Here is a 14012-nt window from a genome sequence, read left to right as displayed (position 1 = left end):
CGTTCTAAGCTTGAAGTCGGAAACTCTAAATTTGTTTATGTTGAAGCTCGGTGTGACAATAAAGCTTTTTCATGTGCTCTTATTTCGTGTGTCTTCATTTAATTAATATTAATTGTTTCACTTTCGTGCGAGAAACAATACAGAAAAACTAATTTTCTCTTTCTTTTGTATTCAGGATTTGTTCTTATTTTATTAGTACCTGTTGGTTTTTCAGGCTTCACTAATGTTTTCTTATTTTTGCTTTTTTTTTAGGTAAGAGAACATTTTAGGAGAGGTCGAGAGCGCTTTTACCGAGAAAAGAGAAAACGCTTTTTTTAGACCACATATTGTTGCCTAGTGCAAGAAGAAATAAATTTTACATTCAAGAAACATTTAAAAAAGCCTGAATATCATTAAATTAAATTTAGATCATGTTTCAGTGTGACAATAATGATTTCAGGCTGAAAGAAACACTACTAGACTTGTGCATTAATCCCAATTACTGTAAATTCAGTTTCTGTGTGTCCCTCTGCTGAATGTAACTAAGTACATTTACTCCAGTACTGTACATAAGTAGAAATTTGAAGAACTTTCACATCGCTTGAATATTTTAATTTCCTGCCACTTTCCACTTCTACTCCGCCACACTTCAGCGGCAAATTTTGTACTTTTTTAATTCCACTACTATCATTAAATAACTACTTCACAAATTAAAATGTTTGTGCACAAACCAAAAATTATTTTAAATATTTAATATTGTCCTAATTGCTTTGATTCCACTAAATGTATCAGTTAGCTGAAGTTACTTTGCATGTTAAGATTTTAAAAGCAAAACATGAAATAAAATGCATTTTTTTAAAGATTAAAACTACCCAAAAAAAACTACTTCAGCCAGCTTCAAAACTCCGGTTCTGTCTGGTGGCATTCGCAAGTGACAGCGCCCGTGTGCGTCTCATGCTGCTGCAGCGTATAATAACCCCAAATTGTTCCATCCAGCTGCTTTCTCAGCTGACGCCATCAAGCTGCGTATCATGCCGACGCGAAAAAGTGGCTTTTGGCGTTGGGATTTTATGCCAAAAGCGCTGCAAAAGTGAGTTTTTGACGACTTTGGACTGAGAACGAGCTGTGTTAAATGATTTTATCCTCGTTATAGTTCGCAGAGTTAACATGGACTCAAGTCTGACTCGAAATCAAGTCGTGTTAGTCGAGTCCACACGTCTGTTAAGAAATAAAAACAGTCATTACGTGCAGCTGGTTATGTCACAGCAGCAGTGGAGCATCAAAGTCAGTCTTTAGCACTGATGAAAGTTTTGTCTTTTCTCTTAAATCTAAAATGATGAGCACCTCTGCAGAGTGGTTTCTCAGAGATAACAGGCTGCTGGTAAACTTCAGTGATTCCTCCTCAGCTATTACAAGGCCGTCAGTTTACGAGCCTGAGCCGCTCCTCCTCCTCGCCGTTACCTGTGCTGCAGGTGCCAAAGGAAACAGAAGGCATGTGTGTCTGCTGAAGCCGGTCTCAATAACAGAGCTGCACTCCTCGCTCATGCCTGGATACAGCGGCACAAAACAGCCATTGTTGCTGTGTGATTAGACCGCACCACACACGCACAAATATATAATTAGGTGATGCTAGCTACAATGGCCGCTACCTGTCAGCTCTCTGTGAGGAGCATGAATGGAGGTGTCTGTGTGATACGGAGGGAGAAGAAGAACGAGAGAGGGAGGAGGAGGGAGGTGGGAATAGCTAATTGCAGGCTGTGCAGTGATACAGGAGGCGAGGAATGTGTCTGACAAGCACATCTCTGATCTTTTGAGCGGCTCACAGACAACAAGAGGCCATACAGGGATCTGGCGGGCTCAGCTCGTGGGCGACCTGAGCGAGTGAAGTCATTTCCAGAAGGTTTCATATCAGGGCAGATGTGGGGGGGGAGATTTAAATCTCTGCAAATTGTCCCCTCTTCGTGAGAGAAAAGAGTTAGTGAGAAAGAGTGCAAAACTGGAATTTCCTGCTGCTGAGCGACGTGACAAATCTTTATCTCGTAGATGTGTGATGGTCAATTTACAGCCCACGGGTCAAATCTGGCCCCTGCCAAAGTGCCGGGAAGCCCCTCGATCATTTACTAATTCACAGTTTAAAAAAGAGATTCACACTCAGGATTGTTTTTGTGCTTTATGTACACACTAAAATCAAAGAAACGCCCTTAAATCCTTAAAACATCCTAAAATCCATAAATGTCAGAAAATCCTTAAAACATCCTGAAATCCTAGAAAAGTCCAAAAATACTAAAAAGGTCCTGAAATGCTAAAAATGTCCTCAAATCCTTGAAACATCCTAAAATCTTAGAAATGTCCTAAAATCCTCGAAATGTCCTCAAATCCTCAAAACATCCTCAAGTACTTGAAACGTCCTAAAATCCAAAATGTCCATATAACTTGAAATGTCAAAAACTCTTTGAAATGTCCAAAAATCCTAGAGACCTGTTTGGCAGCTGCGACTGGCCCCTGGCCCCTGGCCCCTGGCCCCTGGCCTCTGGTCATTTTGTGGCCCCAAAGCAAAGCAGGTTGATCTTCACGGCTGCAGACAGATTCAGGGATTTTAATTTTTCAGATTCTTAACATTCGTTCCTCGGATAAAGTTCGAGGTCACCCAGTGTCGCGGTTTATGATGTGCAGGTTATTCATGCTTTTATTTGGCTAATTTATCTTATTTTAAACCCAAGACAACGCTATTTTCATGCCTGGATCATCAGGGTGTCCCTCTGTCTGCACCCTTGTGTCCGCACCCAGGGACGCAGCACGCAAGTGAGCGCACAAAGAAAGAGTAAAAATAAATTGGGAAAGTCCCATTACTAACTGATGTGGGGACAAACCAAAAACACATTTCAGTATGTACATATTCACTGTTTATTGAGCAAAATAAACTTTGTGAAAAAATGTTTAATTCAACATTTATTTCTTTGTCTCCGTCTTTCACAGGTTTATTCACAGATTTAAGAAGTCTCCCCAAATAGCTAATATCGACGTGAGTGAGCACTTCTCGTTTTCCAGGACAATCCATACACCTGACAGGTGTGGCATTTCATCACGTTAACCCTTTGAAACACGGAGCAAAATCAGTTTTCAGTGCTGATGTTTGACGTGTTTAAACTTTGAACCTGCAGCAAATTGGTGTGACTTCTTTAAAAAACAAAATACAAAAAAAAAAAAGAGCAACTTCGCAAGAAAATTACAAGAAGTTTGTAGATTTAAAAAATATTTTTAAAAATCTAAGGAGACATGTCCGGGAAAAAAGAAAAAAAACAGGAATAATGATTATTATCACATATTTAAAATTATTTTACAAAACTATTAGAATTTTGTTAGCACTTTTCCCGGGTCATTTCCATGCTTTTTGTTTTTATTTAATTTTGTTTTGTTTTGTTTGTTTTTTACTACTTTTCTGGGGTTTTTTTGGGGGGGGTTTGTACTAATTTCTTTTTTGCATCACTTCTGTCATTGCTCATTCCCTTCCTGGCATATCTTTGATAGAGATCAAACCAATTTTTAGGCTTTTTTTGGGGCTTTTTCTTCATGTTTCAAGTAAGTGTCAGCTCAGAGATAGAGCAGCGAGCAGGGCAGCTCTGGATAATTGTCACAGGTGCAGTCAATGAAGTGTGTGTGTGTGTGCACACGGTCAGGACGACTTCAACGAGGCAGCAGCAAATTCAAAACGCACAAATTACTCATAAATAATTAATATAAATAATAATATAAATATAATGACGTGAGAAGAAGAACTTTTGCAGAGAGAGACTGAAGAGGCTAAAAAATAAAGAGGGGAGAAACTTTTGTAGAAACTGGAGGCCAGACGGAGCAGACGTGAGTGTAAACACATGCTGACGGACGCAGAGAGCTGCTGCTGCCATCTACACAACTTCAGGATCGTTCTGCACCAAGATGCCAGAGCGCCGCTGTGTACTGGTTGTTTGGTGAGTCATTTCATTTATTTGTACGTGTTTAGTTTACTTTATTCGTCGGTTAGGTACAGTGGTCTCTAGGCGAGTTTTCATTCCAGATTTGTGCAAAACTTTTCAGCATGTCAAAACACATTTGCAAGATGACTGTGTTTCCATTGAGTTATGTTTTGTGACTTCATCTCTGGTGATAACGTTCTAGTAACCATGGCGATGGATGTTCAAAACATTAGCAGCTTTATTTCTATTGCAGCCACAGCACCAGCTGTCATCGTTTCCAATCCAAGGCCGTGTATCCAAGCGATAATGGAGCCCAAAAACATGACAACATGACGTTTTTCAAAACAACTTGGCACATTTGGGCTTCAGGACAGTTGCATTTCTTAGGATGAGCAGTATGGAGACACTTTTTTAATTGATTTTTTTTTCTTTCTGAATCCTGGTCACGATTTGATTCAGTTGTTTGGGAAATGAGTGTAAAGCCTTTTCCCTGTGAAACTCTGGGAGTGTTATTGTGCACTATAAAACCGCATCCGACGTTTCATCGGAGGGAGAGTAGATGATGACAGAATTTTCATTTTTGGGTGAACTATCCCTTTATGTGATAGTATTTTGAATGCAAAACTGGGTTTTTAAGCCATGTTTTCTTAAAAAAAAATTACAAAATTACACCATAAATCATCATCGGAAACTGTGAAATATTGCAATTTATGTTGAAGGGAGGGTCATGCATTTTACCGCAGCCACCCCCCTACTCTTTTAAATTAAGTACAGCTCCTTACCATTTTTCAGAATAGTATGTTTAATATTTCTGTATACTAAGGTCCCTTAACAGTCTTGGAATTGCATAATTTGGGTATTGTTTGATTCAAATTTTAACTTTGTCCCCCGGCCCAAAATTCCTAATGTCTGTCCTGACCATAAATATCATCCTACTGGTTCAAAATATCTTTTTCTTATTATCATCACATGTAAAATATTCTCTTCCTCTTCCTTGCAGAGGTTTCAGTAGATATGTTATCAGTACGTGTCCTGGATGTTGTAAGAGAACATTGCTTTGGACAAGTGGTTTAGTGACACAGACCAACTATTACTTACAGTGCGTCAATTGATGCTTTAGGTGGCCGCAGCCGAGTGAGTCTCCAGCATCCAGGAGACTGAGACACGACCACAGAAACCCTAATCAGAGATTGCAACAGTTTCACAGAAGTGGAGCTGCAGATACAGCAGCAGTTTGACATGGAAATCAGATGCTTTTACAAACCCTAAGGGACTGCACTGCACATTTTACACGCTTTTCATTCTTTTTTTTATCATTTTGGCTGTGTCCATGCATCTGGCAGCTCAGCTCCTACAATAAGTCTAAAATACACAGTGGAAGCTAAATATTTACATTCAGACTGTTCAGGTCAAAAAATGCTCCATTGAAACCCATTCAAACTGACATTTTTGATCCCACAGCCATCAAAGCAGAAAAACATGACTTGTATTATTTCTGGGTGTCATTCTGGGCTTTTAACTTGAAATTTGTCATTTTTAGTGTTTTCCACCCGATGATGTCTTCTTTTTTAAAAACACACTATTTCCACTAGGTGACCTGTCACAATCAGTGTTTTTCTAAATCAGCATGTACTTTACATGTTGTATGTTTTCTTTTCTGTTGTTGTTGATTGTTCATCTAAAAACATAGTGGCATGATGACAAAAACTTGGCATTTAAAGGGTTAAAACTTTTAAAATTTAATGAATATTTGATATTTCTGACTAGGACTGATGTTGATTTTAAAAAAAAAACTTAGTGAAAATAGAAAAAATATTAATGTATAATATTTTTTAAAGCTTGATTTTCAAAAAGCACACTTTGTCCACAGAGTGTGTGTTAGAGTAAAGAGGCCCCTAAGGGTTAATCTGTTGTGACGGGCAGATTACTGCACACACACACACACACACATACACACACTGCCAATGCAAGGAGCAGTTATTGTGCAGAAAATTATCAGTCAGCAATATAGAGAGACAGACAGGAGCCCAGTGACATACCACCCTCAGTCTGTCTCACACACACACACACACACACACACACACACACACACACACACACACACACACACAGACAGTCTCTGACATCACATAGGCTTGGTCCCGGCTTGGCGTATCTCCCCCTCACCGTGTCGATCTGTGAGTCACTGACATCACTTCCCTCCCAACAGCAACAAACGGTCGGGTTGTTGGGAGAGTCCAGTGGACGAGGGGGGAGGAGGGGGGACGTTTGAGTCAAGCTCATGGAATCCGTGATATACTGTACTGGGCTTTGTGCTGGAGAGGGGAAAACCAGCTACATCATCTCTGCGAGGCTTTTGTTTTGTTTTTTTGTTCTTGTCTTCCTGGTGCTCTTTGTGTCGTCACCATGAACTAATAGGTGCGAGCGGTTAATGAGCCGAGGGGCTGAATCACGGAGGTGGGTCTGAGGTCGTGCTGGATGACCTACTGTGCTGTAGCATGCAGAGCGTTGAGGCACTTCCAGAGTTTTTTGACATAAAGCTAATGCAGAAATTAATTTTCTGCTGGAGCTTGTGATGGATGTTTTTGGGCGGCGGTTGCAAACCTGCAGGCCAAAAACTTCATAATCCAACTGTTTAACTGAGAAAGTTAATGGAGTGGAAAATCTAATCATGCAAAGATTTTTTTTATGTTAGCATCCAAGTTTCCCACTGGATTTATGAAGGAAGCGTTGGAGTCGTTTTACATTTTGCAGTTCCACCACCTGAATCTTGTAAGGGATGTAAATATTTTTCTGTACCTCAGGAATTTGTTTATGCTCAGCTGCTTCATGAGCTACTTTTTTCTTCATCCTTTTATGTCGAGAACAACGCTGCAAACTGTTTTGCCTTACATGCCCCCACAGCCCAGTCAGATGAGGTTAACAACTCGTCATGCAAGGAGGTTAAAAGAGGAGAAGTCACGGCCTTAAATTACATCATATCATCTACAACACGTGTAGTGAAATCTGTCAGCCTGTTCTCACTCTGAAGTCATCAGATGCCGCGGCTTTCGCAGTGCTTTTGGCCCAAAATCCCAACGCCGAAAGCCACCTTTTTCATCTGCATCATCTAAAAACACAGCCAGAAAGACCCGTTGGTTGTGGTGTTATACACTGAAGGACGGCTGGACGACACCTGTCGCATCCACACGACAAGATGTCAGGTTAAAATGCTGCTGCTAACAGCGTGATTTAAGGAGCACAAAGGTCCCTACAGGGAGGGCCAGTGGATGGAGCCAACAAACCCTGGACTTTCATGCCGGAGTCTGGTGTTTGTTTCCTGTCTGTATGTGATGTTTTTGGTTTTTTTAAACCTTAATCATGTCATATGGCTCTTTTGCCTAATTCAACACATTGTCATTCCGAACTCATCCGATAACGCCGCTTTATCAGTGTTTTTGGCGTACGAGTGTGATGAAGTTTGCTTCTTGTGTGTGTGTGTGTTTTCTACACTTTACCACGTGCTTCATTTAATTCATAATCATAATCATAATTCATAATCATAATCATCGTGACAGTCCTCGCTGCTGTGTAAACGTAAAGACCACCATGTGCATTTGTTTACATCACTGTAACGGCATCCTGGAACGTAAACAGCTGACGCTTAACGATACCTAAAATATCAGATTTTAGTGATGCAGAAGGTCCTGACAGAGCGGCATCATTAGTCGAGTTTGGAGTGAGAGCGTGTTGCTGAACCGTCCATGCCAGCACTTTTGTCGACGATCCGGCGTTGGCTGCCATGTGCTTTTGTTGCCAAAACATAACCGAGTGCAGCATCATCCCATCATGTGCTTGTGTTGTCGTCATGATAGCAGCATCCCGTAACGTCTGCAGCAGACGCTGAAGGACACCTCGAGCATAATATACAGACGAGGACGTCCGCTGCAGAGCGGCAGCATGTGAGACCCTGCGTCTGTCTCATACGTGCACTCAAGAATGCGATATCTCAAAAACACGCCCTGGAAATTTCTCCGAAGCGGATGTTTTAGCACAAACATCCACTTGGACTCTACAATGAACTGATTAGAATTTGGAGGTCAAAGGTCACTGTGAGCTCACAAACATATTTTTGGCCAGAACTCAAGAAATTTTGACAAACTTTCACACAAATGTCTAATAGAGTGAAATAGTGAAGTGATGACATTTTATATACAAAAGGTCAAAGGTCAACTTCAATGTGATGTCATAATATTTTACATAAAACACTTTTTTCTGGCCATTAATCAACATAATATCTCAGGGACGAAGACATTTGGACAGATACAGACTTTGTGATACTTGACTGGTGTGCAGAGGCAGTAATTCTAGTTTTTAAAATCAAATTGTAATTTTTACTTTTAGTTTCAAATGAATCTTTCCAGGTACATTTTACCTGTTGGTAATAAATAAACCTGTCCTCCTGTGATGTTTTTGCTGATGTCATGGTAACAGAAGTTGTTGTGGACTTCCTTGATCCTGTTTATTTTATGAGTGAGGCAGCAACTAATGAGAGATCCCACGGACTCACCGCCGTGGAGCTGGAAACACTCATCCTTCAAAACGTGAGCTGGACACAACCCGTGACATTTCCCTGCTATTGTCTGCTTGTTTCCAGGAGTGACCACACAGTGATGCTGTAACTGTGTGTGTGTGTTCGTGTGTGTGTGTGAAAGCCAGGCGCTGACAGACAATAACTCAGACGCTTCAGCTCCCAGGGCAGCTCAGACCTTGACACAATGAAAACCATCGGCGTGGGAGCGCAGGGTCAGAGACAGCGGTGAAAGAGAGCAGCAGATAAGCGCTGATGTCGGTGGGGGGGGACAGCTGAATCATGTTAAAATCATTGAGTGTTTATCTGAATATGATTGAGAGAGAGAGAGAGAGAGAGAGGGGAGCGTGGGCGGAGGGGAAATATCATAGTCAAGAGGGGCTGCTGGTGTTTCCCAAACTGACGGCTCTGTTTTGACTCTCTGGTGATTGAAAACAGCACATGGAGCTCGGTGTGGACCTGGTTACGAGGTAAATAACATTAGGTATTATCTGTGAACATGAGTAGTGAGCCGGACTGACTCACAAAAACAACAGGAGTCCCTCAGCCGGTGCGCACCACGTCTCCCACCCTGCAGGGATAGAAATCAGCAGAGGCAGGCGCACCGATCGCTCCGGAGAGGTTGCTTCATCCACTGTTGTGTCTCTGCTCATCTTTTGTCTGCTTCCACCCACCGCTCTATTGACTCAGGTGCGTGCGTAAGTTAGACAGCACACCAGTGAGGAAACATCTTGACAAATCATGTTTCTCGATGACCTCAGGGCGCTTCCTCAGCACTCACGCCCACCTCGGCGATGACAGTGCGGTCTGTGTCTTCGGGCCGGGGCCGGGCCGCTTTGATGCGACCACAGAGAGGAAGTGGAGGTCAAGTCTGGGAGATCCTGACATGGCTAACTGAATAAGAGACATCTCCTGCTGATGTCATGGTCGGTCCTGCCCTGGTGTTTTTCCTTTTCCTCCTCCTCCATCCTCCTTTTCTTCCCAGCCCGGTGCGGTGGCAGCCAAACTGGCGATGGATTTCCTTTTGTAGGAATGAATGCTTCACGAGAGAGATGCGGTTTGGAGATGATTGAAGCACAAGAGGTCGTCCAAGACGTCCAATTTACACAATATGCTTCACTGATCTGGTCACATGTGCCTCAATGGCCAAAAACATACCCTCCTCTTTTTGGCTCCCATACGCAAGACTGTGTTTGACCCCATTTCAGGTTAACTAAAAAAAAATATGGCCCTCATTAAACTAGCTATAGCAAATAATGCATTTAGGGCAGTTTTGAAACCTGTGTTAACCTTGAAACAAAGTTGGCTTGACTTCTTTAATAAACATGGGGAGAAGTAAACTAGCAAAAAAAATCACAAAATGAGCAAGAAATTAGTAAAAAGTAAAGTAAAAAGAAAATGAAAAAAAAGTTTGGGTTAAAAAACAAAATTGATTGATTGATTGAAAACAAGGGGAAAAACAGGATATGACCTGGAAAAGGTGCTTAAAAATCATAATTTTGTAACATTGAAAAAAAGAAAACATTTTCCCCTAAGTTAAAAAAGTAAACAAACAAAAAACAAGGGGATGACTTGGATAAAGTGTTTTAAAAATTTCAATAAATTCATAAAATTATTTTAAATATTTAATTATGATAATTATATATAATTTTCTAAAGTCACAAATTTCTTGCAGTTTGTCGAGCATTTTGTACCAAATGGCTCATTGCCTTTTTTTTAAATATATTTTTGAAAGGAATTGCACCAACTTGTGAAAGACATCTGAAGCAGCTCAAGGAAAGTGCAGATTGTGATGAATATAAACTCTGCTGCTTCATGTCTTGCATCCACGTTTGTTTGTCTTACTTCTTCTTCTTCTACTTCTATCACTTTTACCTCTTCTTTTTGACATTTGTCTGTTTACTCTTGCTCTCACGAGTGTTGTCGTGACAGTTTGGTGCGCTCTGTTGGCTTCAGTTGGAGTGACAAGTTGTGTAGTCTATGAGCCCTCATCCGGCGCAGTTGTTAAGTAGAAGGTAGATTTATTAGATTTGTCCTTGATCCTGCTCCATCTTTGGAGTTGAAGGATGACTTAATTAAAATCAGCAGTTACTATGAAAACTCCCTCCAGTTGTTTGGACATGTTGCTGCTGGTGGCATCATTCAATTCCTGCAGTGCATTTTTTGAATTTGCATAAGAGTCTTGTGTCCTTATGGCTCCCAACTGGGTCTGCCCGTCCAGCAACAGCTTGACCCAGGATGTTAGGGGTTAACCATGTCTCTGTGAAGATGTGCGCAGAGCAGTCTCTGATCTCCTGTTGCTGAGAGAGCCTCAATAGCATCTCTGCCACTTTATTGTCCTGCGAGTGGACATTAGTCAGAACAAGGCTTGGTAGAGGAACAGGTCTCAGTCCAAGGGTCAGCCTCACCCTGATGCTGGCTCTCCTCCCTCTCTTTGTCTGGCGCTTTCTGTTTCCTCTGGTCCGACTGGCCGCTCAGCGTATGCAGTGCCTCTCACAATCTACTGCATTCAGTGCCTCTCTATCATAGAAAAGCCATGCTTCAGCAGAAGGGGCCATCGAGTCTAAAAAAATAGAAAAATAGAGCAAAAAAGTAGCAAGGGTTTGAGGAGCTACAAGCTGCTGCATCTACATGGACTGCCGTCATCATAGCAACCTGAAATGAAGTGTATTATTAAGTGTATGATCCACCATTTTTAAGTCGTTCTAAAAAAATCTGTGGAAGCCAGTCGGTTAGTGTTTACTCGCGGTCTGAAAGTGAAAGTTGTGCAATGTGTCCCCGGCTTTACACAGCGTGTGCACCAGCTGTGAAAATGACATCTGCATTAGTCTGAAACTAGCAATCACAGACGCACTGGACCGTGCACCACTTTAAGATTAAATTTGTGCCTTGTGATTTTACATTCCTGGAGCTACTTTGCTGTGTCACTGGAAAGTCTCCGCACTGTTAGGGTAAAATGTTTGCTGTCTTATTTGGACAGCAAACATCGTCTGTGATGTGATGTAAGAGACGGGAGGAAGACGGAGCAGAGAGGACGGAGCAGAGGAAGCAGCAGCAGCAGGAGTGCTGACAAACTGAGTGTGTGGGGGAGCGACCTGTGTGTTCACACGCGTTTTAAACAAGGAAAGCTTTTTTTCAGCTGTGCGTGCCCACATGGCCCGCAGAGTCTTTATCTGCATATTTCTAGTCATGCTAGTGGCATGGCTTTAGGGATGGCAGCGTCGGTTTCTCAGTCTGTCCATCACTTTGGTCCAGACGGAGACAGCTCAACAATTATTGGGTGGATTACCATGAAATTTGGTAAACATATTTATTGTTCTCAAACGCTACGATTTAGGTGTTTCCCTGAATTTTCTCTCAGCACCACCGTGACGTTTTGTGTGAAACTGTGTTACATTTCTTAATATGAGTTTTTTCATCTCGTGCCATTGTGGGCCCAGTTGTTCAAAAGTAATCTGATCAGACTGGATCAAATCTTGTAAACTGGCTGTCCAGCAGATTAACCCTTTTAAACCTGAGCAAATGAGGTTTCTTTCAACAACATGGGAAGAAGCCAACGAGAAGTGAAAGAAAAAATGACCCAGAATAAGCAAGAAATTAGCAATAATAATAATAATAATTTTTAAAGAATAAAATGAAAATATAAGAAAGACAAAAAAGAAAGAAAAAAAACCTCCATTTGAACTTTTTTTTAAAAAAAACAGTTTTATTTAGATTCAGTTTAATGTACTTTTGCACCTCATGTACATTAAAAGTACAAAAACAGTTCCCAGTGTGAATTTATTTCTATTGTGAATTAGAAGATGGTTTTGGGGCCACACTGGGGACCAGATTTGGCCCGTGGGCTGTAAACTGAATATCTCTGCTGTAGCTTGCTTTTTATGGGACTCCTCTATTTACTTTAAATCTGTTTTATGCAGATCACTTTGAAAGTTCTTCCAAAATGTTTTTATCCTATAAACATATAAAAAAAACTTAGATTATGAATCTTTCGTGCCTCTCGGTCTGCTTTCTATAAACAGCGCTGCTGTTCTCAGGGCATCCTCTTCCTCTCCCGGCGGATGTGGTCACGTGACCCTCCCACAGCTTGTTCCCACGTGCCTCCCCTCCAGAGGAAACCCAAGCAGCAGCATTAATACCATAACAGTCAGATAATTACTTCAAAATAAATAAGAACTGCAACGAGCGCAGATCTGCTGCCAGCTCTCGGCGGTGTCACTTGTCATTTTACTGCGTTTCCCTGCACACAGTCCAGAGGAGGCTGCTTTGATAGTCTGCTCAGTGTTCACCCTGACGCTCCCACACTCTCCAACCCACACACATCAGCTGAAATGGGATCTGCCTAATGGTCTGGAATATCCCTGTTTGGGCTGATCATCACTCCAATTTTCTCTTCAAATGCGTAGTTTTGATAAAACCGCAGGTCGGTGTGATGTGACAGGAGAGGTGGAGGAGGAGGAGGAGGAGGGGAGCGGGGCGTAAACATTGGGGTTGCTATGGAGGCGGCAGTGTAGGAAGTTTTCTAGCGAGGAGCAAGAGTGTGTGTGTGTGTGTGTGTGTGTGTGTGTGTTTTATGGCAGACTTTGAGTGACCCTCTCACCACAGCGGATGTGGGAGTGAGGAGAGACAATTCTCTGCTCTTCATGCCGAGAGTTTTCAAAGCAGCCTCTCAGTCAGATAAAAGACAGCGATAATAAACAGCGGAAAAATCGGGGCTTGTTGTACCTTCAGTGTTCGATGTCCTCCTCATGCAGGAGTATGGTGGCCTTCGGGGTCAAAACACAACATTTCAGAAAACAGTACAATGTTATGAGAACACAACATTTAAACAACAGCACTGCAGAAAACACAACATAATTTAAGAAAACAACATTATAGAACTATTAAAACAACATTTCAGAAAACAAAACAACATTTAGAAAACAAAACAACATTTAGAAAACACTACAGTGTTACAGAAAACACATTTAAGACAACATTTCAGAAAATAAAACATTTCAGAAAACACAACATCTGGGAAAACAGTGCGACTTTATAGAGTACACAACTTTTTTTTTTTCAATCACAAAACAACATTTAAGAAAACATTATTTTGGAAATACGACATTTTAGACTTTTAGACTTTTCTGTAACCTTGTTTTGTTTGGTGAAATGTGTTTTCTGAAGTGTTGTGTTTTCTCAGATGTTTTGTTTTGTGAAATGTTGTCCCGTTTTGACCGTACAGGAGAAATCTTAAGCAGGAATGTTCTTTTTTTTGTTTTGCAAAATAATCAGACAGCAGCTGAGCACAGACTGCGTGCCATCTCATTTTCATGCCAGGCAGCAGCTCAACCATTTCCTCATATTTGGCTGCGTGCATCTCGACCCCTCTGGTTTCAAAACGGGCTGAATCCAGTGGAATCATGCTGGTTGCTTTGAAGCTGAAATAGCCACGGGCAGAACCAGACTGACCGGATCCGGCTCGCTGTGACTCCACAGTCTGTCTGTGAACCCTGAACCTTCACCTTTGA

At 41.5% G+C, this 14012-nt stretch overlaps 1 protein-coding gene across 2 annotated transcripts in view; it reads left to right on the top strand.

Annotated features, from left to right (window-relative positions):
• Positions 1-3705: 3705 nt before the first annotated feature.
• The window catches only part of tnfsf11 (TNF superfamily member 11), a 33431-nt gene continuing 23124 nt past the window's right edge, over positions 3706-14012 (top strand). The window contains exon 1 of one of the 2 annotated variants that reach the window (XM_042494914.1): positions 3706-3947. In XM_042494914.1, the coding sequence (XP_042350848.1) occupies positions 3852-3947 (96 nt within the window). In that variant the 5' untranslated portion in view covers positions 3706-3851. The remainder of the gene's footprint in view (positions 3948-14012) is intronic. The other variant, XM_042494913.1, reaches the window with a different exon arrangement.

The sequence above is a fragment of the Plectropomus leopardus genome, chromosome 10, assembly GCF_008729295.1.
Source record: "Plectropomus leopardus isolate mb chromosome 10, YSFRI_Pleo_2.0, whole genome shotgun sequence".
Lineage (NCBI taxonomy): Eukaryota > Metazoa > Chordata > Actinopteri > Perciformes > Serranidae > Plectropomus > Plectropomus leopardus.
The sequence above is the reverse complement of the archived record's forward strand: the minus strand, read 5'-3'. Positions and strand labels throughout refer to the sequence as shown.